Below are 27034 nucleotides of genomic sequence, written 5' to 3' on the forward strand. Positions count from 1 at the left end.
ATCATACCGAACATACAGAGACTCACACAATACCGATACAATAGGTCCAGGCGCTCAACCATAATGAAACATTACAAAATAAAGAGCGATAGTGCTTGCTCGTTCCGAGCCGGGTATCTCGATCTTTTCTCTCGCTCGCTCTCTCCCTCTCTGTCCGTCTCAAATTCTCTCCTCTCCGAATCGATCATCGTAGTCGTGAGCCATGCCAGCCTTTGGTGACCGTTCCAGCATCCAGCCATTGATCGCGTAGCAGTATCCAACCAATACCTATTCACCCTCCACCTCCTACTTGATATTCTTGAACATATCCTCCCCGCCCAAACTACCCTCATCATTATCCCCAATCTTCGCCTTCAATTGATTCAACTCTGGTAGTTTCGGCGGAGGAGGTCCTTTCTTGACGGGCGGCGCAGGAGCAGGTTTCTTATCTTCATATATGATACTCGTCCTTTTGCTTCCATTCGAGCTCCCCAAGCGCCTGAACCAACTCCCACTCTTTTTCTTCGCCAGGCTGGGCCTCTGACTCGCAAAGCTCATGGCGCTCTCCGGCCGCACCGCTCCGCCCGCCAGATCCTCCTGCGACGCATTGGTATTTGTGCCGTTGGTATAGTTTGTATTGAGGGACTTCCGCGACAGGAACCTGCGTATGCTGCCTTGCCTCGTGGACGATGCTGGGCTCATAGGAGGCTCGTCGATGGTATTCGGTCGACCGCGACCGTCGTACGCTGCGCCATTTCCATTGTTGTTCGTGGGTGTCGCGGATTGGCTACCGTTCGTTTTCGTCGCTGAATCCTCCGATGCTGCAGCGCCTGCGTCTTTCGCTACGGATGCAGGTACAGATTCTTCGACTGGGGAATCTGGTGGTGGAGGAATGCCGGTGCCGTCCGTGAGGGAGTAGTTTATGGGTGTCAGCTGCGGAAGCTCGAATCGCCCTATTGAAGGCTTGCCGTTGGTGGCCGGCATAGTTGTGAAAGCAGTAAGGGATTCTTTTTCTTAGATTGACAATCAAGGCGGTGGAATGCCAGCGCCCCGAGGTGAGGAAGCTCAGGTCCGTCGGTTGGAAGAACTTCTGCAACGTGAAGGAAGACCGGAAGAACTTTGAGAGAGGAAGTGTTCGATTTGGGTTTCCAGAAAGCTTGGCTCGTGCTCGACGTGGTTATTGCCTTTCCGGGGTTATTCGTAAATTGCGAGTGAGATGAGAGGAGGGAAGGGTACGCAGCAGAGGCCCGAATCACCTAGTTGGAAGGGTGTGTTTTGCTTTTGCTGGTGGGTACTTTCGTTGTTATCTTTGACTCGAAGGTGATTATTGAATTGTAGCAGAGCAGGGTAGGGCAGAAAGAAGTAGTAGATCAAGAAGAAATGTCTAGATCAAGTTTCCATGAGTCTCAGGAAGAATTGGCCACAAAAGATCGCATACGAGCTGTCTGCGCCGGGGATTTGTTCTTGGATCCCGCAGTCAATTCGTTTCGTTTGGTCTTTGCTTCTCTGGTCCATTCACAATCGAGTAAGGGATCCCCACATCCACCAGCTCTGCTTGGCGACAGCCAATCACGCCTCTTTCCAACAGCGGAGCACCCAGATGACCAAACGGAAAGAGGGGCTCAGGGGTCAAAGCGACGGATATCAGATAAAGTCGTGTTTGATGTTCATGGCTTTATTTCAATTACAACGACCTTCTATCATTGGAGTTCGCTATATGATTCCAAATTATACCAGGAAAGTGTGTTGTAGATATCTCTTCTGATGATGATGCTGTGTTCCAACCTCGGATGTCAAGAAAGGGGTAAAGTTAGCATCACGCGTAGATCGAATAGGGGTCATCCCAGATGGAAGCAACAGGAGGGGTTACAGAAGGGTTCAATATGGCAATTATGTCCGATTATTATACCTGTCAAGAAGAAAGGTTAATTTAACTTTCGACTATACACGCTAACCCAATCAAGTCTCTGATTCTAGAAAGGACTCACTGGTGATCGCCAAAGTCTGTACTTAGATGGTAGTAGGTGAACTTCAGGCATGCATGAATGAGTCACTTTACGGTAACTTTATAGAAAGTAGTTATATCTTCATTCAGCATTATGTTTTTTCAGTTAGAAAACAAACCACCATCTCGAATCTGTTAATCCCACTTTAAGACAACAGACTTTGACTTTCCCCAAGGAGTCCCTTGTACCAGTTTTCCTAGACAGCAAACAAGTCGCTCACAATGGCAACTCTGCCCCGCCAGATCGAATCAGTTAGTACTGCTGAGTTGTACAACCGTTGGGCAAAGGTGGGTTTACAATCAAGTCATCTTATGGTTTGTTTCTTCATCCGAAATGCTTCTACTCCATTGTCGAAGAAGGCGTTTCACTGTCTCTTCATGTGTTCGTAAAACTGCTTGAATGTTAACATAGTTTGGGATCCTTTTGATATCATATGAATAGATATCCTATTCATCTAATCTATGCTTTGAACCCCCACTGTACACATTTCTCACATCATCGAGATCTTACCCATGCAACTGCTTAACCGAGTCAATATCCCTCTTCCAAAGACTCGCTCATACATAGCTCTACAGGTCTACGACACAGACAATAACATCCTCCAAGCCATAGACGACCTCATGATCGCATCTCTCCTCACACTCGGTCTCCAAACCGCTCACGCACAACTCCCGTCTCCTTCCCAAGCCCTGACTATAACCGAACTCGGCTGCGGTACAGGAGTAAGTAAACAAACATCATTGCCTTTTCAATGCTATGAAATTGACACTCTGTACAGCTTAATACATCCAAACTCCTCCTCCCACCGTTCACGCCCTCCTCTCCCGAACTAGGTCAGGTTCATATCCACACAACCAATGCCCTAGACCTAAGTCCCGCCATGCTATCCATCGCTCGAACCCGCTGCTCCTCGATCCTCTCCTCCCAATCCACCACCTTTCCTAGCCCCAAATCAAACCTCACATTCCACCCCTTCAACGCCCTCTCCCCTCCCCCTCCTCCATCCCCTCTCTCTCCAGCACAGCAGACCTCCTCCTCAGCACCCTCGTGCTCGAACACCTCCCCCTCCCAACATTCTTCCACACCGTCAAAACCCTTCTCAAACCCCACGGTGGCGTGCTAGTTCTAACCAACATGCACGCTGAGATGGGACGGCGTAGTCAAGCGGGGTTTATAAGTAGTGTGGTAGAAGGCGAGGGAGGAGGGAGGGAGGAGGTGAAAGTGCAAGGAGAGAGTTTTGTGTATGAGGTTGGGGAGGTGGTTGAGGAGGGGAGAAAGTGGGGTGGGAGGGTTGTGGGGGAGGTGAGGGAGAGGGAGGTTAGGGAGGGGGATTTGGAGGGGAGAGAGGGAGAGGGAAAAGGAGTGGTGGATAGGGGGAGGGGGGTGAAGTGGATTGGGTGTAAGGTGTGGTTTGGGTTTGTGATGAAGTTTGAGTGAGTGTGTGGGTGAGCGTGGGATGTAAGTTGACAACTTGGTGGTAGGATGATAGGGTGGAGTAGAGTGAGGTGAGGTTGATCAGGCGAAGTAGAAAGACTAGGAATGTTCGCTTAAAGTACTTTTGGAGTATATTTGGTAGATATCTAAACGGAGGTTTTCTTCGCTGATGTATGAGACAAGGAACTTGAAGATCTGTGATGTACAATCTATAATTACATGAGCGGGTATCTACAAATTGTAATATTACACTGAAGTGGCTGACGTGGCGGCAGATCAGGGACAGTCGATTCAGGTAGAAGGACTAGAGATTTGGTCCTGAATTTGGCTTCGTCAAAATCTCCATACTAGGCATGCTTGATGCATATTCCACGGTTGGATGAAATCGGAAAGCGTGGTTCCGCCCCACCTACAGAATTGTCGCTGCGGATTGTACAGCGATAGCGGCGAAGATTTTGACGTTCAGTCGTAATATCCCTTTTCACCAGCTTTGTCATCCCTCGTCGCAGGCTCCTGACCTTCACGATTCTGACTCCTCTCTTCCTTTGGGTCCGCAGGTCTCTGCTCTTCCATTCCCTTCTCTTGGCTTTTCTCCTTCTTCGAGTCCCAGGTATCGAAGGACGTATCAAGATCTGCCTTGGCTGCTTCAGAAGTTATAGGTTTCTTGGACGACATCGAGTTTTCCCGGGAGCTGAAAGTAACATGAAATTCCACCTCGTTTGTCTTGTCCAGATCCGGCTTCCCACTATGCGTGATATCCGACGACTTTTGCGTGTCAATTGATTGAGGTTTAAGGGTTTCCCATGTCTTCAACGCATCCTCAAATATCTCATCGGCTCGTTTCGCTTCGGCCTCCACTGCCTCCGGTACCATGGCTTTCGCATCCTTCTTTTGCCGCTGTTTCGCTTTCCAATTTTCTACCCTCAACCGTGTTTTCCCTCCCGTTGGAAGCTCCACAGACATTACTTTTCTGACTTTCGGTCGGACTTGATGTTTTCTTCTTTCCCAGTGGTGGAACTTGATGAGCGGTTTCTTTGCTGGCGCTGTAGCAGTAGTAGCTTGGATAAGCTGCTCTAGCCTTTTGGCGGCGCCGAGGACTCGATCGTCGTCAGAATACTGACCGATCATCTGAATCGCAGTAAAATTGGGCCTTCCCGCTATTTTATACTCATCCATAATTGGAAATGGTATGCTAATGGCAGGAAGACCTGCCAAACTTGCGGGAACCGTAAAGACATCGTTCATATAGGTGTTGACAGGGCTTTCCTCCATCACTGCCTTTTGTGTCGGCGGGAGCGTAGGAGCAGTAGGGCAAACGATAAAATCTACCTGAGCCGGTCCATGTTTGTCATCAAGCTTGATAGATTCGTCCAGATTGCTCAGATCGAACTGTTCCGCTGGTCGTAGTGGATTCGAGATAGCAAATACCTGATCGAAGTCTCGCTGAACCAATCTACGGACTTTCTGAGCCTTGATAAAGTAATTGTCGATCGCTTCCGAGCTGAGTGTATACGCGCCAAGCAGAATGCGTCTCTTTACCTCATCACCAAACCCTGCTCCCCGGGTATTGGAATACAAAACATCTCCTTCTCCATCGTTTGCGCCCGATCGACTTCCGTATCTCACTCCATCATACTTTGACAAATTTGAAGCTGCTTCCGCTGGCGCCAAAACATAGTATGCTGAAAGCGCATGTTTGGTGTTCGGCAGAGAAACCGGCACAATTGTTGCGCCGTTGTCTTGGAAGAGCTGCAACGCCCTCTGCCATGCTTCTCGTATGGCGGGATCTAGTTCCGCGATATTGTACTCTAGAGGTACGCCGATTTTTTGGTATGGAAAGGCGGCCTGGCTCTTACTCGTATCGACTTCGCCGGCTCGGACATGTCTGTGATATGTCTCGTTCACATCCATCACTCGCTTTTCCTCCATCCGCGTGCGAGAAGCTTCCGTGATCGAAGTGGGATCTTTCGGGTCAAATCGGTTGATTAAACGAAAGGCATTTCTCGTCAACTTCACATCAGACGCAAGCAACCCCACAGTATCCAAAGAATTGGCATATGGAATCACACCCCATCGAGAGACCATTCCGTATGATGGCTTGAAGCCCACAATTCCCGTATACGCCGCAGGGAGCCGTACTGAGCCTCCAGTGTCTGTTCCCAGGGCAGCTAAGCACTGGTCCGTTGCTACTGCTACTGCGCTTCCACCTGAGCTTCCACCAACAGAGTGATCATGGAGAGGGCTCTTGTTCTGGACCGCAGAAAAGAACGACTTAGTCGAGTGAGAGCCCATGCCAAACTCGTCCATATTAGTCTTCCCTATAATGGCCACACTTTGCCTCCCACTCTGTAACCTGCGAACCACCTCGGCAGGGAAAGGACTTTTGTGTCGTTTGAGGATGGCTGATGCGCATGTTGTTCGGGAGCCTTGAGTAGTGATGTTATCTTTCACAGCGACAAGAACTGGCTTGCCTAAATGGAATATGTTAGACCTTCATTTCCGCAGAGTACGGAAAACATCCAAAGAATTTCCTACCTATCCAGGCTTTCGGCAGCGGCACCGGTAGGAATCGACCACATGTTGTAATAAATACATTGAGAGCGGGACGCTCAGCTTTCGCAGCGAGCGGGGGCGTGTACACTTTCCGGATGATCTTCATCTGGCCCCATGAGAAGATACGTGTGTATGCCCGGGCTGCCGCGCGTTGTCATCAGTCCAAGATAATGCTGTTTGGAAACTGACGAGAAATCGACATTGCTCAAATGTAGCTTGACGGATAAGCTTTAATCCGTCTAGAGTAACGACAAGGATCAACGTGGTCCGTGCTATCTTATCAGAGACGTCGTAGTGCATGATCAGGCTTCAGCCTCACCTGCAGAACCCAGCCACGTAAACCACACTCAGCAAGTCCATGTGCCTGTTTCTCCTGTTGTTTTGTTTACTAGGGTCTCGGTTTGGGACGACAAGATATTTCTCAGACACTTCTTCCAGGAGCAGCCTTCTGTGAGACTTGCCTCTTCCACAGCAGTCCCAACATCAACAAAGATGATGAAACACTTGTTGACATGGACCTCTGTCCTGGGCTCACTTGCTGCTGCTGAGCAGCCGTCGGCTCCAAAGCCCGTGGCAGCACCCATGAGGGACTTGCCATGGGGCCAGTTAAACTTCTTGCAAACCACCGATACTCATGGCTGGCATGCAGGGCACCTTCAAGAGTAGGTTTCAGGCAACCACCAAATTCCCATCTAACACAAATTAGACCACAATACTCAGCCGACTGGGGCGACTATATCTCTTTCGCGGACCGGATGCGTAGGAAGGCAGACGATATGGGAGTTGATGTTCTTCTTATCGATACAGGCGATCGGATAGAAGGAAACGGACTCTACGATGCTTCAGACCCGAAGGGAGAATATACCTACGATATCTTCAAAGAACAGACTATCGATGTGCTGTCTACAGGAAATCACGAATTATACCAGGCAGATGCTGCTCAGAGAGAGTACGAGAAGACCGTGCCAAACTTCAAGGGGAATTATTTGGCATCAAATTTGGATTATATAAACCCGAAGACCGGACAGGCAATTCCAATGGCACAACGTTTTCGCAAGTTCACCACCAAGAACCAAGGTATAAGAGTTCTTGCCTTTGGGTTCTTGTTTGATTTTACTGGAAATGCAAACAATACTGTCGTACAGCCGGTGGAAAAGACGATCGAAGAGAAATGGTTTCAAGATGCTATTAGAGAGGATGTGGATTTGTTCTTGGTTGCAGGTCACGTCACTCCTCGTGGACCAGAATACAAGGCGATTTATAAGGCGATCAGAAGCCAAAAATGGGATACACCTATCCAATTCTTCGGGGGTCACAGTCATATTCGAGACTTCACAAAATACGATTCCAAGGCATATGGCTTACAGAGTGGAAGGTATATGGAGACCATCGGGTGGCTCTCTATTGATGGAATTAAGGGGAAGGGGAAGAACAAGAACCCCAAGGAAGTTGAGAAAGAAGCCAGCTACAATGTGCAGCGAAGATACATCGACAACAATCTGTACGGCTACTATTACCACACCGGCTTAAACGAGTCAACTTTCCCAACCGAGCACGGCAAAAATGTATCGGGCTTCATCCACGAAGCCAGAAAATCGTTGAAGCTAGATTACAACTATGGCTGCGCACCAAAAGACCTCTGGCTCAACAGAGCTCCATATCCCAGCAATGATAGTCTTCTCACCTGGCTAGAGAACGAAGTCATGCCCGACATCGTTGTCAGCAAAGAGCGAAAAGGTGTCCCCACCCTGGCTATCACCAACAGCGGCGCCATGAGATTCGATATTTTCAAAGGAAGTTTCTCTCGCGATACAACATACATCATCTCCCCATTCGTCAGCAAACTCAACTACATCAAAGACGTCCCCTACAAATCAGCAAAGGGTCTTCTCAAACTCCTCAACAACAATGGGCCTATCTTTTCCACTTCTGGTCTCCATACCTCACAGTTAGCTCCGCCTGAACAGTTGTCAATCCTCACCGATGTCATCGCTCCTACCCATTCAGCACAGGATGTCTACACTTCCGACTCCGCTCAAGCTCCACTTCTCTCCTCCACCTCACCTGATCTCATTCCCGGCTACACAACGAAAGACGATGGCGGCGGCGACGGAGACGATACTCTCCACGCGCCTATATCCTTCTATCAAGTCCCCAACTGCATCCAGAGCCCGATTTCATTCCCCGCATCAGGCGACCCTGAAAAGGTGGATGTCGTGTTTGTTGATTTCATCCAGCCGTGGGTTCTGCTGGCGTTGCAGTTTTCTGGTGAGGGGTATACGAGTGATGATGTGGAGGTTTATAGTGACGAGACGCTGACGGATATGATGGCTGGATGGATTAAGAAGAATTGGGGGCAGGATTGTTAGGGGGCTGTATATTTGTAGTTGTAGTTGTGCTCTGGGTTTGGGTGGAGGGATTAGATTGACATGGGAACAGATGCATTGGCGTTGGTCATGGTTGATGAATTGGTTGATACCTCCTGCATAAGACAGATGCGGCTTACATTACGTTCTCGCTAAATTCGAGCTACTCTTTTGCATGTTTAGACTTTGATATTTTATTTTGTTCTTGAGATTCGGACAGACTTTCAAATGTCGTATAATCATCACAGCAAGTGCACCTCCGTACTCTAGAAACTCTTACTTTGTAGTAAGGCAAATGCATGCATCCATCATCACCCACCTATCCCTTCCTCCTCTTCCCATTTGCTCTAATTTTCTCCCCTTTCCCCCTCTATGCAATAGGTGCAAACCCAAACCTCGGCACACTAGCATCAAACACGCCCAAATACGCATTAAAGAGAACATCCCCATAAACATTCTGGGTCCCACGCCCAGCACTCTGCAAGCTCCCAAAACAACTCGATCCCCCCGCACTTCCAAAGCTCATCAAACTGCCAGGAATAGTAGCGTACGCCGTGCTGCCGATGCGGACGCTAAAGCTGGGCAGGGTGGCGCTGCAGGGGAAGATGTACCCGCCTTGAGAGGAGGAGTACTGGGCTCCGGGTACGGATGCGTAGTAGGTGTCGACGGCGGTATCGCCGGTGAGGAGGAGGGTGGTTCCTGTGTCGGCGATGGCGGTGAAGCCTGATTGGGGGTGGACGGTGGAACCGACCTTGAAGGATGTGGAGGGGAATTCCCAGAAGCCGCCCGAGGAATCTACGGTGGCGTATTCTGGAGGTGGAGGTTAGTTCGGTTGTTGATGAATAATAAATTTGAAACTGGAAGAGAGGGAGAGGGCTTACGGACTGTGCCGCTGTGCTTGGATGCGTCGATGTAGCCAAAGTCGAAGGAACCGCTGGCTTGGCGGGGAAGATGGGCAACGAAGAGAGGGGCTTTCAAGGACCTTTTGGCGTTATCGAAGAAGGTCTTTTGTTGGACAGGGGAGACTGTTGATCATGTCAGCGAGGTGCAGGGTAGAAGATTTTCTGACATTGAGAACGCGAAATGTCATGACAATTCAAGGACATATGAATTATCTGGATGAGCTGGAGCATGCCAGGGCAGCCAAAACATCCAAATGTCCGGATAGTTCCTAGGACAGTCAAATTTCCTAGCGTTTTGAACGAGTTTGGGAACGTCTAGGTTCATTATGCTTGGGAACATAAATGCTCAGACATAGGCGGAACGAAATGAGAGACCTACCAGTATTGAGACTATTGAATGCAAGTCCAACAAGTCCATCAGCAGTATATGACACAAAAGCGGACGAAACCTGCTTGGCCAATTGGATAGCCTGGCCAGTAACAGTAGTTCCACCGATCTTGACAGTATCGGTGCCCACGTTTCCGCTCGCGCCAGAACCATCAGCGTAGGTAATGTCCCAAGTATACCCTGGCAGTTCCTTGTAAGTGCTGCTCTGTGACGAGGTATAGATGTGATGTCCAGTTTTGGAACTTGCTGCCAATTGGGACGAGAACACCCATCTAGAGAAACGTCAGAAGAGTGGAAGCTGGTGGGAGATGAAACTCACAGTTCAGCACTGCCAGTGTCTAAGTCCAGGTCCAAACGTTGACCCCCGACGGAGGTTGTCACGAGGTACTGTACGCCATCAGCAGGAAAAGCAGTGGCTGATCCATCCTGACGCTTCTGCAAAGCTGCTAGGAACTCCGCTGGCATCTCCTTTGTTGGAGTTAAGTTGTGCTTGGCGTAGGCTTTGAGCATGGCAGCTGTGCCATTACGGTGGAAGTTGGCATTGTATACAGCTGGTGCAGAGAAAGCTTTGCTTCCCACAACATTGACGCCTGGAGCTGGTGCCGGAGCTGCTGAGGCTCCAAGAGCAAGGACCAGAATTGAGAGAGTAGGGTAGAGCATCTTGGATTCTGGGGCTGACAAGCAAGGAGGGAGGACTGAAAGAAAGAATGACGGTGGCCGGGATGAGGGGTTGAGGTAACAGAGGGGGAACTTGTGACCTTTATATCCTCACACTCGCATGGCGGCTCCGAAAGCCCGAGTGATAGTACCATGATGGCTCAAGCCCAGGCGATGAGATTGAGGAGCAAATCATCAATCAAGACTTCTAATCTGCCCGCCGTGCATGGATCGACTTGATCGCATGGCAGCTGTCATTGGCAGGGTTCTTTTGATATTTACCAGCTCCGGGGATAAACGAGTTTGGAGTTTGAACTTTTTATCCAGAGAAAGTAGGTAAGGTTAGACAGCTGGTGTGAAAGCGAGGTAGCAGTTCAACTGAAGTGCACCGGATGGCCCCTCCTTGAAACACCGCTTCCAACTCAAGTAAGATGAGGTTGACTGCCGGATTGCCACCGAATACCGATAATACAGACAAAGCTAAGGAGTGTTTAAGCTTCTATCATATCCCGCAGAGCCGGAGGCTAGCCTACGATAGGAAGGTGGAAGTAGATGAATCTATTCCGGAGGGGGTTCAGGCGAGGCTGTTCAAGCCCCCTACGCTGCTGGCAAGAAGCGTGTTTGAAGCCACGGAAGTGTTTGCGTGGAGGTATTGCCATGTACCTCATCTTGATGTGGAAGCTGGCTCGAGGCACAAGGTTGGGGCTGTATTACTTTAGTCCGAGGTAAAAAGATCAATTCATCCCGCGAATTGATTGCATTGCAATACAGGGCGATGCAGTCCTGGCCGAGGCAAAGATAGGACAACAAGCATCTACCAAGCACAGATAAGCTTTACGATGCGTGTGGGGATGAAACATTTTCACGAATGAGATGGTACTTATAGGAGGAGACGGGAAGACAGGTTTCGCGCATCGCTGCTTAGCGCAGAGAGAAGGAGGGCGTTGTTGGAGCTGTGGTACAAAGAAAAGTTGCAGTGGGCGTAACAGGCATGTTGCCCTGTGATAGGGTCCTACAGTATCTACCCTGGCGTGTAATTGTCAGTTCGGTAGAGGCTGATCATGATCGACAACGGCTTCTAATCTGACGCCGCGGCGCTCTCTGATTTATTACCCTGCCAATGAAGGAGCTTGCAGAAGGACCAATAACCACCATTTCGCGCATTGAGCGCTAATGAAGGGGGCAATAGTAAAGGCCCTCCAGACATAACGTGCATCCAACCAGATATCAGATGTCTACTAGAAGATGTCTCATACAACAGAAACAAAGGCCACGAGTCGGCTGATATGCGATACTGTTTATCACTCGGGTACTTGCAGCAAGGTAGAAGCGAAACAGCCTGTCAAGTGTGTTATAGATGCCGTTTGCCATCTCGCAAAGGGAGCGTGTCAAGATCCTGATCTGAGGTACGAACTGGGCGAGCCCGTACTACAGCCTCGGCTCCCTCTCATTTCTTGTACCGTGAAAAAACCGCCCACGGGTATGATTTGACTCGCAAAACGCGGCTTCTTGGCCGGACCAGGAAGGCATCAAGTATTAGGTATCGGAGTTCATTGCCATGGGACAACTTAGGAAGGAAGTTGGGCAAGGCAGATCGGCAGCTTTTGCTACAGCTCCAGTATTTGGTTGATTTCAAGCGGTGTCTCCAGTTCACAAAGAACCTCGAGTTTGAGTTCGCAGGTGCCTTGATAAGAACACTTGGCGAATCCAGAAAAGGAAGCAGGATACTTACAACTGTACTAACGAGGTGGCTATACCTTGAAAGCTTAAGTTCGCAAGTGACTTGATAAGAACGCTTGACAAATCTAGAAAAAGAAGCAGGCTACTTACAGCTCTATGACTGACAAGGTAGCAGCTATGTCTTGAAAGCTTGAGTTCGCAAGTGACTTGATAAGAACTCTTAACGAATCTAGAAAAGGAAGCAGGCTACTTACAACTGTATAACTGACGAGGTGGCTGCATCTCGAAAGATTGAATTTTGCTGGGGGCTTGGATGTGGAGGCAGGATTTCAAATTCATAACTGACAGTAATTACTGTTGTAGAACAGAGTTTTAGGACAGAGCATGAGTCGAGCAGATATCTCAGCGGAAGAGGAAGGAGACTTCAGGAAGTATGATCACTGGCGGCCCAAGAGGCAGATTTCTCGGACTTCAGAGACAGAGGGGTGGATACCACATGCAAGCGGAACTACCCCAAGAGAAGTACTATGACCCAATATCAGACAGGGTCGTCCTTTGGACTATCGTCTAAGGGATGAGTCAACAAGACGAAAGATCATGTCGACAAGGTCTTCCACGGATTCTTTACTGTCTTCTATCGACAGGCCGCTGGCCATTCATGCCGGGGAGCCAATTTCGTACAGATAATCGAATTCCACGGTTCATGGCTGGTCCTGTCGCCTTTATACACAACCATAACTCCCAGCAATGCCACTGCCATCCTAATCAAACAAGCATCCTCGTGTCTTTATGTTACAGCCTCATTTCGGCTCTCAATTTCTGTCTCGCCCCTGTGATACTATCGTTCGTCCGATAAGTCAACTAGCCTCTGCTCTTGGTGTTGAGAATAAGAGCTACAATAAGTCTGCTTCTGTAAGTACCGAGCCATTTGTTGGAATAGACGTGCACTGACCCATAGAGACCTAGAACTTCCCCAAAAATAAGGATCAATACCATTCCAACAAATATCCTCGACTGCTGCATATATGATCGTACTCCCATATCTCCAACGATTCCGATCGCATATCCGGCTGCCAGTCCGGTAAGGCCGACCGAAAGACCGCATGCAAGGTGCATGAATCCACTGCCACCGTTGTTAGCCCTATCCATCGATGAACCTCTATCATGATGTCCTACTTGAACAAGCTATAATTTTGATCTGGTGGTGGTCCCATGTCTCCTGCAATCAAAACTGCAATAACTAACGAATAAACTGCGATGATACCGGACATGACGACGGGAATCAGTGACTGCGAAATTAATAGTATTAGCGAATGCGCCCAAGAGAATCAATGACCGCAGAGCGATTCTGGCTGCGTAGAGTAAACAAACCTTCATGATCAAGTCTGGCCGGAACGTTCCAACACCAGCAATTCCAATTCCCGACTTCGCTGTTCCATATGCTGCTCCGATACCTAAAAGAAGTATTAACACTGCTCCATCGGCGATTGGTTTGCGTCTGTCTTACATCCAAAAGTCATTGCGAAGCAGATGCCAGCCTGTTGAAGCAGTCTGTCAGTACAACATATCCTGCATCTTCGAGTGGGAATTGCTCACCATTCCGAAGAACGGGGCGAACTTCGTGCTATAGTTTGGATCTTCCATGTTGATAGTCAGGTCTCTGCCGTGCAGAGTGAGATTGTTGAGGGGTGAGGGCGTTCAGTGACGTTGAAGAGATCGAAGATAAGCTATGCTCAATATCAAGTCTCCAAGCTTCACAGCTCCAACGCTAGGCTATCTTGGGCGACCACGTGACGTTTGACTCCTGATCCAACACTCTAAAGTTGAAGTCACAGCCGACTGGTTACGAATATGAGGGTATACAAACACTGAATCACATCCAGCAATTGGTGAAGAATACTGGGCAACTCGCTGCTCAGTAAGGTTGATTTTGCCGCAATTGACGGCGCTCCTTGAATTCGTGTTTACCTTATCTTTCCGGCTTCTGCCAACCCGAAGAAGCCACTAGCGCTGAAGCACGACCTTTGAACCTTTTGGGAGCGCGAGAACACCAGAATCGAATATCCAGTAACTCAGGACTCACCACCACCCAGTGACCTGTTCTGTCTCGCAGAACATCAATGCATCCCGCGCCCTTGCACCCATCGATCCGCGACTAGCATCCAGAGACGTTGAGGTTGCAGAACTTCCTTGAAAGCCGCCTTCCGGTCTCTTTCAACAGTTCCAGGCCTAGATCCAACAGAGCGTATTTTGACGATCTCACGGACAGCTTTGGTCGACTTGCGACGGGGCCCCGTCGGCGTCGACAAAACGATATCAGACCTGATCTGACTTCGAAATTTGAGGCCGGGGTGGTTGCCCTCGGCGTTGTGGAGTGGTTGTGCTGTACCTCAACAGTGACTGTACCAACAACGACTCCTGGCATCGTATTCAAGAGGCGAGATGGCAGACTATCCACAGGGCAGAGGAGGACCTCGTCCAAATCAATATGGACATGCTTCGAATCATGAACGAGAGGCAGCCTTCTCCAACATCTTCGGCGCTGCCCCTCCCCCCGGCCGATCCCATACGATGACTTCCTCTACATCCCCTCCTCCTTCAGCACCGCCAATGAACCAAGTTCGCACACAGACGATGAGCTCACAGGCTTCAGGATCATATGGTGGAATGTTTCGGCCGCCCCCTCCACGCCAGCAGGACGGCGGACACCCTTCACCATCCGGATACATGCCTAATGGCGGAGGTATGCAGAATGGTTACCATCCAAGTCCAAGGCAGCCCCCTCCAGGCCAAGTCCAGTCACAGCCGCAGCCTCAGTATCTCCCCCAACAGTTGCGGCCAGATCGCAGACCATATCCCTCGCCAAACCGAGTCGATCCTCGCGGTGCTCCCCCGCAGCAAGCCCAGTATGCTCAAAGAAATCCGGCACCAAGGTACTATCCTGGCAATGCTCCAGGTCCAGCTATGAATTCAGATCCATACCGATCACAGTCAATGGCAAGCGTATCAAGACCGCAAATGTACCCGCATCCGCCCAGCAACTTCCAGCAGGCACCAGCAAATGCGTTTAGACAGGCTCCGTATCAGGCCCACGCCTCTAGGACAACCGCACAAGGGCGCATAGTGCCGGAGAGACACGACGAGCGAGCAATGTCCATGACAAGTTATCCACAAGATCGCGATCAGCATCAGACCATGAGCGGACGGATTATTCCCAACAGGAGGACCTCTCAATCTGGGCAAGAAAGTCAACAAGCAAATGGCTACCCGATCCCAGGCCCAAGAAGTCCTGCAACTCAGACTCGGACCACAAGCATGGCTTCAACCACAGTTGGGGACATGAGCAGGACAATGTCAATGGCCTCTACAATTGCTCCCACAGAAAGGGCAGATACATTGACGCATCGACCATCAGTCACCAAGTCCGTTAATAGTGCTACTGAGAAGCGCCAAAAATCACCACTTGTATATCCTGCATTGTTGTCGAGAGTCGGAGAGTGCTTCAGAGATAAAATCACTGTTGGAGATCGGACGAAGAACGACCTGACCTATAAGAATGCCTTCAGTGGAGCCGAGGCTGTTGATGTGATTTCCTACATCATCAAAACCACCGATAGGAATCTTGCATTGCTTCTAGGTAGAGCTCTGGATGCACAAAAATTCTTCCACGATGTGACTTATGATCATCGGTTACGAGATTCGGCAACAGAGATGTACCAATTCCGAGAGACTATGATGGATGAGCCCCACGAGGCTCCAGATGTCAATGGCGTCTTTGTTTTGCTGACTGAGTGCTACTCCCCGACTTGTACCAGGGATCAACTGTGCTACTCGATAGCCTGTCCCAGAAGACTTGAGCAGCAGTCCAGACTGAACCTCAAACCACAACCCGGTCTTCGACGAGAGAAATCTGAGGCAAGTCTCCATGACGATAATGATGCGCCCGATGAGCAAAAGCTCTGGATCAACACAGTCTCGCAAGAGGTCGCAGACAGCGTTAGCGAGCGCGAAAAGAAGCGACAGGAAGTCATTTCTGAAATAATGTACACTGAACGAGATTTCGTCAAGGATCTGGAGTACTTGCGCGATTTTTGGATCATCCCACTACGGTCTTCAAACCCAGCGGCACCATCTCCCATCCCGGAGTCAAGAAAAGATCGCATCGTACGGACAATCTTCACGAATATTGTTGACTCTCCTAGCATCCATGCTGTGAGCTCGAAATTTGCAGAATCTCTTACTGAAAGGCAACGCAAGCAGCCGGTCGTTCAATGTGTCGGAGATATATTCCTCCAATATGTGCCACAGTTTGAACCATTTATCATGTACGGATCCAACCAACTTGCTGCCAAGTTTGAATTTGAGAACGAACGATCTCTGAACCCCTACTTTTCCAAATTCGTGGATGAAACGGAACGCCGAAAGGAGTCCAGGAAATTGGAACTCAACGGTTATTTGACCAAACCCACTACCAGACTGGCAAGGTATCCACTTTTGTTGGACAACGTACTTAAATATACCGAGCCTGATAGCCAAGACTTGCAAGACATTCCCAAGGCCATGAAGATGATTAGGGATCTGTTAACAAGGGTGAACGCGGAATCAGGAAAGGCAGAGAATCGTTTCAACCTCAAGCGACTCCATGAGCAACTTCGCTTCCGACCGAACGAGCGGGTTGATCTTAAGCTCACCGATCCCGGGCGAGAACTTGTTTACAAAGGCGCACTAAAGAAAACTCCCACGGATCCCACCGCTGATATCCAAGCTTATCTCTTCGATCATGCCATGCTTCTAGTTCGTATCAAGATGGTGGGCAAGAAAGAAGAAGTGAAGGTCTATCGACGGCCAATTCCATTGGAACTTCTTTCGATTCGAGAAATGGAGGAGATCAATCCGAAATTCGGTGTCGTAAAAAGACCGTCGTCAAGTTTGATACCTGGGGCCAAGACATCAACGAATGATGCATCTAAGAAAGAAGGTTTCCCAATCACGTTCAGGCATCTGGGCAAAGGTGGCTACGAGTTGACCCTGTTCGCAGGTACTCAAGGTTCTAGAAACAAGTGGATGGAGCACATCGGAGATCAACAAGCCATCTTGAGGAAACGTGGAGACTTCTACAACAGATCAATTCTGTCCAATAACTTCTTTACGGCTATCAACAGAGTCAATTGTGTGGCTCCATTCGGTTCGTACCTCACAAATTTCATTCATTCGATCCTCCATTTTTTTCTTGGTTTACTAACATGCTGCAGATGGCGGGCGCAAACTCATATACGGAACCGACTCTGGAATATATGTCTCGGATCGCAGAGCAAAGGATTCTGCTGCCAAACCCGTGCGAGTCATTGAAGCCACGAATGTTACGCAAATCGATGTCCTCGAGGAGTATCAATTACTTCTGGTGCTATCGCAGAAGTCCTTACTGTCCTATCCGCTTTCTGCTTTGAACCCGACCGAGTCACCTCTCAATAAGAGGCCGAAAAAGATTCAGAGTCATTGTAACTTCTTCAGGACTGGTATATGTCTCGGTCGGCATCTTGTCTGCTGCGTGAAATCTTCAGCTCTGTCAACGACTATCAAGGTTTTCGAACCCAATGATGCTATGTCCAAAGGAAAAAAGCAGAAGGGTTTTAAAATGTTCAATAGTGGGCAGGACGAATTGAAGGCGTTCAAGGAGTTTTACATTCCTACAGAATCGTCTTCTATCCACTTTCTCAAGTCGAAATTGTGTGTGGCATGTGCACGTGGATTCGAGGTCGTCTCATTGGAAACGTTGGAGACTCAATCGCTTCTTGATCAGGCCGATACTTCTTTGGATTTCGTCGCACGTAAGGAGAATGTGCGGCCAATTCACATCGAGCGTCTCAACGGCGAGTTCCTTCTCAACTATTCAGAGTTCTCGTTCTTCGTCAACAGAAACGGTTGGCGAGCAAGACCTGATTGGAGAATTGATTGGGAAGGTCAGCCACAGAGTTTTGCGCTTTCATATCCTTGGATACTGGCCTTTGAGCCAAACTTCATCGAGATCAGGAACATCGATACAAACGCAGTACATATCGTACCACACAAGTATATCCGTATGCTACACACAAGCACACGAGAGGTGAGTTCTCAAAATCGACATGACCTTGAAGACAAACTGACAGTCGCAGATCATCTATGCGTACGAAGACGAGAGGGGCGAAGATATCGTGGCCGCTATTGATTTCTGGCCTGCAGGGCGCAAACCAGAGGCGCAGGCTCTTCCGGCGCCAACGGAGCACCGCGAAGGTACGACTTCGTCTCGGCACTGATCGAGACGCGAGAATGAAGTCTAATCAGACACCACACTTCTTCCCAATGGATTCTCGTAGAACTGCATATAATACCTCAGCCTCCTTGCAGTTCTTCTACAGTTCCGTTTTTCTCTTTGGTGGTGTGTGCTGGCCACGCTACTTCTTCTAATCGGCTTTCACTGCCGATGGGGTTGCGGGGATTTCTGATTGGGGTTGGGTTAGATGGGCTACGAATCGATCAATAGATCGATTGAGCACTTGTGCACTTACTTGATTGATTGATTGATTGACTCGTTCATTCGGTGAATATGTGCATGTGAAATGGTATTGAATGGAAGAGAGCGAAGTCTTGCATGGTGCATGCACAAACCAATGGGATTTGTTGTGTTGTGGCACCTACAGCGATCGACGAGGCATGGCGTATTTGATGGTTTGAAGGGGCAGCACAGCGTACTATTTTTCTGTACATTGCCTGTAGTCTTATGAATAGACCGTGTAACTTTCGCATGCCCAATGTCTTCTGCTTCTGGCCCGTGGTTTCGACTTTTCGAATAGCGGGCGAGTACTGTCTGGAAGTATATAGGACTTTTTGTTGTTTTGGTCACATTTCCACTTTCTGGAATTCGGAGTTCCCTCCTCCAGATCGCTAAGTCTCGTCACCAGTCGCAGCATCCAAACCTTGATATCCAAGAAACACTAAATCACCCTCGCGGAATTGTTCTAGCTCACCGTCACCTGCGAAAAGGCCGATTGTCAATGCCGGTTGTTGAGGTTCTTGAGCCTCTGTGCTGAGTTGGCTGCGCATGAAGTCACAGTACAAGGCTGTCATCCGAATGGTCTTGTTTCTTATGAGACTTTCCAATGTATCTGTGCCAAAACCATATCCTTCAATAATACCTTATTTTGATGCAGCACCTATTCCTTTGGTCCAGAAGGGGGAGGCGCTTGCCATCGGTACTGGCATCGGAGCATTTCCTGGCACTTTGTAAGTTCAAAGTCTTTGAGAGAAAGTCAAACTTAAATTACGTGTCGAATACTAATATACTTTTCCCCCCACTCTCTGTGTACAGTTTACGAGAGGAGGGTTGTATTGCAGCCTCCCAACCGCTTCGTCATGAAGGCTGTTTCTATCAAGTCACGCTGTGCAATACAAGTAAAGATCATCAAGCAAGACCAGGATTCGGCAAAAGAGACACATCACGATCCACTTCCCATTATTGGATCCATGGCCCACTCCCGAATGTTTTGATTTCAGACTCTTTTCCCAGCCCAAACCTCCAACCGAAACGTCCCATGTCCTCTGAAATGCTGAAGTTTCATATCTTGGCATGGACGCATCTCGACCGTCCCCATACAAGAAACACTCTCGCTGCGAAACCTCAACAGCCAGGGATCTTTCATGCTCTCCAGCCGACGAGATCGCCTTCCGCATGAGAGTGGGCCGATTTTCCTCTGTACTGGTGGGTACGGGATCCAGGCAAGTGGGATCGGGATCGTTTGGATCGGACGCTTCGTGTAACAGTTCGCGCCTGACGCTCGGCCCGTTCTCCACCATCCTTGACTTTGGGAAAACAACCATCGTCGCGGCTCTGGAGAATTTTGACGTTTGTGTGTGGTAAAATCCGTGTTATTTTTATTTCGGGTTTCCCGGTTGGGAAGTTCGTTCCAGTGGTGTCAGATGCATTGATGTGGGTAGAGCTGATGCACGACATCGATCTGAGGACCTCTTAGACTGAGCTGAGAAGGTTTGATGGGCAGGTCGTGCAGCTGAGAATGCATGATTGTAGTTATAGATGAATGATTGGCGCAATGGCGACAGGTACTGGTACCCGGTGTCCTTACATTAGGTTTTTATGGAGAACACTTTGACGTTCTGGAGGTACTTATCTGAGAGTGAAGTCCTCTTCCAACCTCCAAGAATTCAAAGATCGACACTTCAGTTGTAGTCCATCAAACACGCCCACCTGTTCAAAGTCGCTACAAAGAAACGTTCATCATGACTTGCTACTGCGCAAACTACTACGTATGCAGTGTAAATCATGTTTTGATATGAACTCGCTTCTGATCGCTTGTCTAGGGCTCAATAAACTGCCACAACACCGTAAGGAAGTTCGGAGATAGATGCGCTCTTTGCCAAGTAAGTTGTCATTGAAACATGAACAAAACAAGCTTAACTAAAGCTTCAAGTACAGTCGAACCATGCCAATACAGCTGGATCAGAACAGAACGGACTACCGCAAGCGAACCAGCAATGGGTTGAGAATGTCCGAAGAGAGCAATTGCGAAGAGAAGAAGAGAAGGCTCGAAGAGAAAGAGTGACTATGACTACCTCTGGCAGGGTACGTTAGAGAAGATCGCCTGGTAGATTTGAATTTTAGCGAGTGGGAGGCATTTGTCAACTTTTGCGGCGTTTTGGAACGGCATACGGATAGATGGGTATAAGTACCATCAATAGTTACTTCCTGGCTGGGCCACGGGGAGACGTACAAATCGTAACATACAAACATACAACCTAACATCAGTCGCTAATCCACAGTCCTTCTTGTCCTTTGTATCCCGAACGCCATTCCCATGTCATTATGGGTCCTTAACCAGCCAAATCGCTCTCCCATCTAAGTCGAATTACCACATCCTCCTCCGATATCCTTTGAACGTTTCCCCTTGACCCTCGGCCACAATCTGTTCTTTGATCTTCTTCCTCCTCTCAGCACGACTCATTGGCTTCTCCTTCGGTTTCGACTTGATCTTTGGTTTCTCTTGTGGAGATTGTTTGTTCGGGTTCTCAACTATTGGCTTCTGAGCACCTTTCGCCTGCTGTGCTTGCTCCTCTAGTTTCTTCCGTCTAGCAGCTTTCTGCCATCTCGTCGCTCCAACCATATCATCGTTCTCTGTATCTGGCGCCTCTTCTGTACGCGTCCTTTCGCTCTCACTGACTTCCACCACTTGCTCTGTGACATCTTGCTCCACCGGCCTCGTTTCTATCTGCACCATATCGACCAGATATCCGTCCTCATTGAGAGTTGGCAGAAATAAATCTGGCGCGGTCTTCGATCTCTGTAGTTGCGGTTTTATCGCCGCACGCAAGTCGCGAACTGTTTGTTGTTGTAATACATATCCGCTCAGGAAGAGTGCTGTTGTGAAGAAGAAAACTGGTTGGGTTTCAGCAGATGATTCACAGTTAAGGAATGGAGGGGAAGATCGAACCGATTGCCGATGAAATAGCGACTGAGACTTGGGCGGATGTTAGGAGGACCATACTGCGTTGAATATTTCGGAAATAGGGATTTGCGCATGAGAAATTCTATAGATTGTAGGTCTGTTATTGTGTATTCTGCGAATTGGATGTGATCTGGATCTGCAAGCTTCAATTCGCATGTGCATTTGGTGATGGTGATGTCAATAAACTCCCGGTTGCACAGGGCAACAATCGCGATAAACAATTCCATGAAGGTGCTCACCGCCTTCGGCAGAACAACTAGAAGCTCCATCAAATGCATCCAAATTCTTGCGACGACAATACCAAACCCGAATTGCGCAACTCATACTCCGGCAGCTCAGGTCACCGGATAGGATAATCTATACCCATTCCCAATTGAGGATACCCGTATTTGATAGCGACAAACATGGCGAATCACCGCGCAGACGAAAAGCGCTTCCTCGACGAGCGCGGCTCCTCAGGACCCCTCGCCCCAAATGGCCTCAATCCAGCGACGATCATGGAGAAGCCAGTCCGGGAGCGTATCATCGACTGCTATTTCTGGAAAGACCAATGTTTCGCAGTCAACGAAGCCGATATCGTCACGCGCGTAGTCGATCACGTCAACTTCATCGGCGGTACATACGGAGATGCGCAACGGCCTTCACCATTTCTCTGCCTCGCTTTCAAACTTCTACAGTTAGGGCCCTCGGACGATATACTGAAGGAATATCTGGAATATGGAGGAGAGAAGTTCAAGTACTTGAGAGCGCTGGCGTTGTTTTATATTCGAATGACGAGGCAGGCGAAAGATGTGTATGCGCTGCTGGAACCACATTTGAGTGATTATCGCAAGTTGAGGAGGAAGGGCAGGACGGGAACAAGTCTGACGTATATGGATGTTTTTGTGGACGATCTGCTGGTGAAGGATCGAGTGTGTGGTACGACGCTGTGGAAGATGCCGAAGAGAGAGATACTCGAGGACTTGGATTTACTTGAACCGAGAGTCAGCGCGCTTGGGGATATTGAAGATCTGCTGGAGAGTGATCCTGAGGAAGTAGAAGGCGAAGAGAGGAGGCAAAGCGGTAGTGAAAGGAGTAGGAGTAGGAGTCGCAGTCGCAGTCGGAGTCGGAGTAGGAGAGGAAGTCCTGGCTCTGAATTTGGAGAAGTCACACCTGACGCGATGGATGTCGATGGTAGTGAGAAGGATGCTGCGAATGGGGATCGGTCGTGATCGCTGGAGGTTGCAGTGTGTGGAATTGGGGTATATAAGACAGGGTAGCCAATGGATATACCATATGATGCATATTGCAATACAAATCTGGCTCTCCCATTTCAATGTGAAGATCAGTCGTAGTTCGAGGATCGTTCTACCCCAATATTACTTGTCAATCAAAGGTTATGAGTTGTGATCATGGTTATGAGCCAGTCATAATAATAGCTAGAATCGCGATAAGTCCGACTTTTGGCTTGAGAAACTGGAACGCTGGCAGCCTGCGCCTCGGAAAGCAAAATCTATTCCCTGAATGTGTTTCGTGCAGGACTCAACACTAAGGCAGTGGGGAAGTAACTCCAGCAGAGACTTGGATGTTCTCTGTGATATGCGTCGGGGTTTGCCACTTGAAGTTGCGTGGCGACCATAAGTGTGGCAATGTTCGCTTGGTTTGTTGACATTCGCTGCTGTGGCACATGAGGAGGACATGCAACAACTCGGACAGTCCTGTTCGACATAGATTAATACGTAGTTCATTATCCTGTATTGAATATCCTGCTTTCTTTGGGGGGCCTGGAACAAATTTACAATCTCGCCACCTTTGATTCCCCCGAGAGAGTCTTTGGGCGACAGCCGAGATTTTCTCGCCTGCCAGTGGACACTCCGGACAGTGGGATATATCTAGAAGCTATGTGACTAGCAATCACATCTTGTAAAGTCAGTGGAGAACTTTGGGCTATATCGTTGGGACTGAGGGCTACAATGTGAGGAACATGGGCAGTAAAACTCTTGATCCAATATGAAGAAGGCCAATTCATGAGAAGAGTTTCCAAGGAAGTTTCCAGACTTGGATCTGCCCGGGAATTCATGTCTGTCCTGAAGTTAAAATGTTTTGGCAGGGAAAACTCGCTACCCTACGGGATGTGAAGAAAAAGGTGGCCGTAGATTGTAAACTGTAAACAAACAAACAAGTGAGCGCTCGTTCACACCATCCTACCATCAGCAGAACAACTTGACGGTCTTTTGTCCGTTTTCAACTCTATTTCATAACACCCTTTAACTTGTACTAAGTCATAGAATCTCTATAAAACTCTTTTATATTTAATGTATGATTTTTCTAGCCTCGCTTACATTAACAGTAGAAATTACTAAAATACCAGCGTGAGTATAGAATGCTATTACTGAGGATAAAAAATACATCAATACCTAGATCTATCTAATACTATTAGCAGAGCGAGATCACCCTTAGAATTTGTGACCCTGTCTATAAGTGAGACTGTTTTTACGGCAGGCAAACTAGTCAAATCGCTCACCTCCGGGATTTTCGGCTGCCGAGCAACCCGACGTGTTGTACACATTGATCATGTCACTTAGATAATAGTCCGTTATCACCAATCTATGCAGCGACGCAGACCACTCGTCCCTATTTCACTACACCACCCAAGCACCACATCTGCGCCAACTCGGAAAAAGCAACATCTAACTGGTCCCCACTCTCAAGTTGTCCATTTCCGAAACACCGCTGTATTTGCTGAGAGGGTATGTCTCGCATGATACGTATGCAAGAACACGACACGGGCGTCTCTACTTCAAAAGCAAGCAAATAAACTCAAATATGTCATATAAGCTTGTTTCCTCCCATCTGTATTCACCGAGCCTCTTACTCGCATTTGCAACCAAGCTCCATATGATTCATACATCTTCAATACGAAATTGTCGCAGATACCAAGGTACGGATTAAAGGAGAATATGTGGAATGAGGCTACTCGGCGAACGACTGTAACGTGAGGCTGCAACACGGCTGCGGATGGACGCGGCTTATGCTCCTCAAATGAGGCTGCTGCAAAATCAGAGAAGAATTGTCATTTGACGTTGTACGAGAAACAGCTGACTGACTCGATCAGAAGAACATGCAGACATCTTGGCCGGTCGAGCGGTATCTTGGGCCGCGCAGAAAGATATACTGAGATAAGCTGGGTTATCGGGACTCAAGGACGATGACGACCCACGTGCTGCCTCCCATCATGCAGCACGGTCTCCACACAGGAGAACAGGGCGATAAGGCTGTCGGACCTGTTTTGTTGAATCATTACTACGACATCGCGAAAGGAAGCCCAAGATCTCGTGGCGGTGTACGTTCGCGGAAGTCTGGTATTTCGTTGACTTTGAGAGGAAAAGGGGAAGGATTGCATTTGCTCTTCTGTTGCGCCGGCTGAATGTCGGCAATCGATGACAAGCGAGGAAAACATGACGACCGTCCACTCCAAGGCAAGGCTGAGGCTCAAAATATCTGCAACGACGCCCAACCAACGACACACGTATCGCATCTCTTTCGAAAGCTCTCGGAGAAGAGCGAAGCATCTGTGCATTAGTCGGTGTCTATACTCGCAGATGGGAGCTTTGGATCGCGGATGACGCGCGGAATCGCGCTGTCCGCCCAAGACATCTGGTGGGTTGACTCTTGGGATGGCAGCCTGGCGTAGGGCGTCCAAGGCGACAACTACTAGCCCGAATAGTGCTTGACGGATCTCTTGTCCTAGAGAAGAGAGCAGACTCTGATGGCTGAGCTTGTAGCGGTGAGTTTGAGCCCGCCGACCATATCAGTTGGGCATGTGAGCGTGAAACGCCGTCGGTGAGGTTGGGAGCAGACGCTAAACGGTACGATTGCCTCTGGGCAGCAATATTCACGCAATCGCTGCGCCATGGGAGAGAATTCTCAAATGATACAGAGATTGAGTGATGGCGGAGAACAGAGAGTAGGGTGGAATACATTCTGATCCTATCACATACCTGTTGAAACCTGCTCCTTGGGTCTGGGCATGAGGCTCTCGTTCCTAAATGTCTCAGTTGGATCCACGGATCCTATTGGAAATCTGGAGTGGCTGGGGTCGCAAGGATGTCTTGCCAGGGTAGTGAGGAGGGCTGCTAGGCTTTGCCAATCGCCTTTCAGCTAGGGCACACTTGACCGGGGCGAATTTCTGGGTAGGGTCTATCTCGCAACCCTCACGGCCTTGTTGAGGGGGAGGGAATTGACTCTGAATGGCTTCATCCCTTGCTATGGCGTCAATCAAGCTCCTGGGAAGGTCGATGGCGGCCGCATATGTCAAGTTTCGAGTCCTTCTAGAAAGCTTTGAAACCATCAACGTTGGTTGCACAGCAAGGCAATCTATGTCCTCAGGCTTGAATGTTAAATCAACAACACAGATCAACGACATCAAAGATCTGAAGCCAAATAGTCACAAAGTCGCGGCAGAAGAAATTCGGTGCTGTTGTGTGAAGGTGGTTTTCATTTGTGACCTGCACAGTGGCCAAAAGCCCTCCTTCGGATTTCCAAACGAAAATAGTCTATCTAGAATAACAAAGGCAATCTCCTCTCCTGTAACGAACGTTCCACCATCGTACTGTCAAGAAACAACTTGAGAGGACAATAAACTGAATATGCCCAGTGGGGCTCCTGTGCCATGAGTCTACCAGTACTCCGCGCGCTATGCCCGATTCCACTTCCAAACACGACCAAAGAAAGAATTATTGAACCGAATGCCATCAGAGGCAGGAAAGGTGTTCGCAAACGAACCCACAGTACTCTCAACTGGCGGGATCGCAGCGTGAGACTGCTGGCGGCGCTGGCGGTTGAGAGGTGGGATGTGGCTACCATTCTGTCAGTGCCAAGAATAATTATATTTTTTGTTGCAAGTCTTACGTCTATGAAACCCTGATCTTAACTTGCTCCAAAGGGCAGTCTGAGCAGCGGTAAACACCACATTCTGTGCAGGCGGGGGTTCTGTCAACAGACATTGCTGCAGATCTCCCACAGTTGCAGCACGACCATAACCATTCGTAGATGTATTTCGCCATTGTGGCAGGTGAGGGATGTATCGAAATTGAGGATTCAAGATGTGACTTTGGGTTGTGACTTGTGAGCGGTACGCGGTTGTCAATTGGAACCTGAGACTGGAGCGAAGATGATGTGGAAGATACCTCGAAATTAACAGCAGATCTAGAAGATATATACAATTTCCGTGTTGTAGATCTATGTTTTGTCGCCCTGAGAAAAGCCCTGCGTAGATATTAGCCAGATGGCGAGCTGCCTCTTCGCCCTTTCCATTTGAGCCTTCGAATGACTGATGGAGACATGAGAACGCCTGACGATGGCAATGCCGCTATCCAGTAGATACCATCCGCCTTGCAAAAACATGGCACAGCACGAGATCCATCTCCTCAGATAGAGTCACTACTGGGCACAGAAGCTGGAGTTGGACGAGGTAGTCGGGAGGCTTAGGAGTCATGTCGACGATAGATGGCAAGCGGTAGCCAGATGAGGAGATCCGAGAATGAACGGAGCCGGTGAGGGTATGGGTGGCACAAACAGCGGTGGTTTTTCAAAA

General features: G+C 48.8%; 9 protein-coding genes across 11 annotated transcripts; 4 read left to right on the forward strand and 5 right to left on the reverse strand.

Annotated features, from left to right (window-relative positions):
• Positions 1 to 285: 285 nt before the first annotated feature.
• On the reverse strand, positions 286 to 963 carry ONS95_004260 (uncharacterized protein; the record flags this gene model as incomplete). Its single annotated transcript, XM_058497614.1, has 1 exon — positions 286 to 963. One exon carries the CDS (start codon positions 961 to 963, stop codon positions 286 to 288), a length of 678 nt encoding a protein of 225 aa, XP_058352340.1.
• A 709-nt stretch (positions 964 to 1672) lies between these two features.
• ONS95_004261 (uncharacterized protein) lies at positions 1673 to 3235 on the forward strand. 2 transcript variants are annotated; one of them, XM_058497615.1, is made up of 3 exons: positions 1673 to 2272; positions 2561 to 2707; positions 2764 to 3235. In XM_058497615.1, the coding sequence occupies exons 1-3, from the start codon at positions 2207 to 2209 to the stop codon at positions 3106 to 3108; spliced, it is 558 nt and encodes a 185-aa protein (XP_058352341.1). In that variant the 5' UTR covers positions 1673 to 2206; the 3' UTR covers positions 3109 to 3235. The 2 variants fall into 2 exon arrangements, with proteins under 2 accessions (XP_058352341.1, XP_058352342.1); XM_058497616.1 differs by lacking the exon at positions 1673 to 2272 and having other exon boundaries at positions 2431 to 2707.
• A 301-nt stretch (positions 3236 to 3536) lies between these two features.
• On the reverse strand, positions 3537 to 6162 carry HER2 (Trimeric GatFAB AmidoTransferase(AdT) complex subunit). Its single transcript, XM_058497617.1, has 2 exons — positions 5955 to 6162; positions 3537 to 5890 (listed from the first exon to the last, which is right to left on the reverse strand). The coding sequence occupies exons 1-2, from the start codon at positions 6076 to 6078 to the stop codon at positions 3882 to 3884; spliced, it is 2133 nt and encodes a 710-aa protein (XP_058352343.1). The 5' UTR covers positions 6079 to 6162; the 3' UTR covers positions 3537 to 3881.
• Positions 6163 to 6311: 149 nt separating this feature from the next.
• On the forward strand, positions 6312 to 8341 carry ONS95_004263 (uncharacterized protein; the record flags this gene model as incomplete). Its single annotated transcript, XM_058497618.1, has 2 exons — positions 6312 to 6634; positions 6679 to 8341. Exons 1-2 carry the CDS (start codon positions 6465 to 6467, stop codon positions 8339 to 8341), a joined length of 1833 nt encoding a protein of 610 aa, XP_058352344.1. The 5' UTR covers positions 6312 to 6464.
• A 367-nt stretch (positions 8342 to 8708) lies between these two features.
• PEP1_1 (Type I transmembrane sorting receptor) lies at positions 8709 to 10288 on the reverse strand (the record flags this gene model as incomplete). Its single annotated transcript, XM_058497619.1, has 4 exons — positions 8709 to 9148; positions 9220 to 9363; positions 9620 to 9900; positions 9948 to 10288. 4 exons carry the CDS (start codon positions 10286 to 10288, stop codon positions 8709 to 8711), a joined length of 1206 nt encoding a protein of 401 aa, XP_058352345.1.
• A 2538-nt stretch (positions 10289 to 12826) lies between these two features.
• Positions 12827 to 13696, reverse strand: VMA11 (v-type proton ATPase 16 kDa proteolipid subunit 2; the record flags this gene model as incomplete). Its single annotated transcript, XM_058497620.1, has 5 exons — positions 13473 to 13696; positions 13337 to 13419; positions 13142 to 13254; positions 12918 to 13088; positions 12827 to 12869 (listed from the first exon to the last, which is right to left on the reverse strand). Exons 1-5 carry the CDS (start codon positions 13483 to 13485, stop codon positions 12827 to 12829), a joined length of 423 nt encoding a protein of 140 aa, XP_058352346.1. The 5' UTR covers positions 13486 to 13696.
• A 130-nt stretch (positions 13697 to 13826) lies between these two features.
• Positions 13827 to 21595, forward strand: ROM2 (RHO1 GDP-GTP exchange protein 2). 2 transcript variants are annotated; one of them, XM_058497621.1, is made up of 5 exons: positions 13827 to 17150; positions 17218 to 18068; positions 18118 to 20263; positions 20318 to 20377; positions 20433 to 21595. In XM_058497621.1, exons 1-3 carry the CDS (start codon positions 14408 to 14410, stop codon positions 18256 to 18258), a joined length of 3735 nt encoding a protein of 1244 aa, XP_058352347.1. In that variant the 5' UTR covers positions 13827 to 14407; the 3' UTR covers positions 18259 to 20263; positions 20318 to 20377; positions 20433 to 21595. The 2 variants fall into 2 exon arrangements, with proteins under 2 accessions (XP_058352347.1, XP_058352348.1); XM_058497622.1 differs by having other exon boundaries at positions 17218 to 20263; positions 20433 to 20686.
• On the reverse strand, positions 20863 to 21496 carry ONS95_004267 (uncharacterized protein; the record flags this gene model as incomplete). Its single annotated transcript, XM_058497623.1, has 2 exons — positions 20863 to 21389; positions 21445 to 21496. The coding sequence occupies 2 exons, from the start codon at positions 21494 to 21496 to the stop codon at positions 20863 to 20865; spliced, it is 579 nt and encodes a 192-aa protein (XP_058352349.1).
• A 98-nt stretch (positions 21596 to 21693) lies between the features above and the next one.
• Positions 21694 to 22804, forward strand: ONS95_004268 (uncharacterized protein). The gene has a single exon (XM_058497624.1). The coding sequence runs from the start codon at positions 21864 to 21866 to the stop codon at positions 22668 to 22670; it is 807 nt and encodes a 268-aa protein (XP_058352350.1). The 5' UTR covers positions 21694 to 21863; the 3' UTR covers positions 22671 to 22804.
• The last annotated feature ends 4230 nt before the right edge of the window (positions 22805 to 27034 follow it).

Source organism: Cadophora gregata (genome assembly GCF_030347475.1).
Source record: "Cadophora gregata isolate MNR1 chromosome Unknown scaffold_14, whole genome shotgun sequence".
Classification (NCBI taxonomy): domain Eukaryota; kingdom Fungi; phylum Ascomycota; class Leotiomycetes; order Helotiales; family Ploettnerulaceae; genus Cadophora; species Cadophora gregata.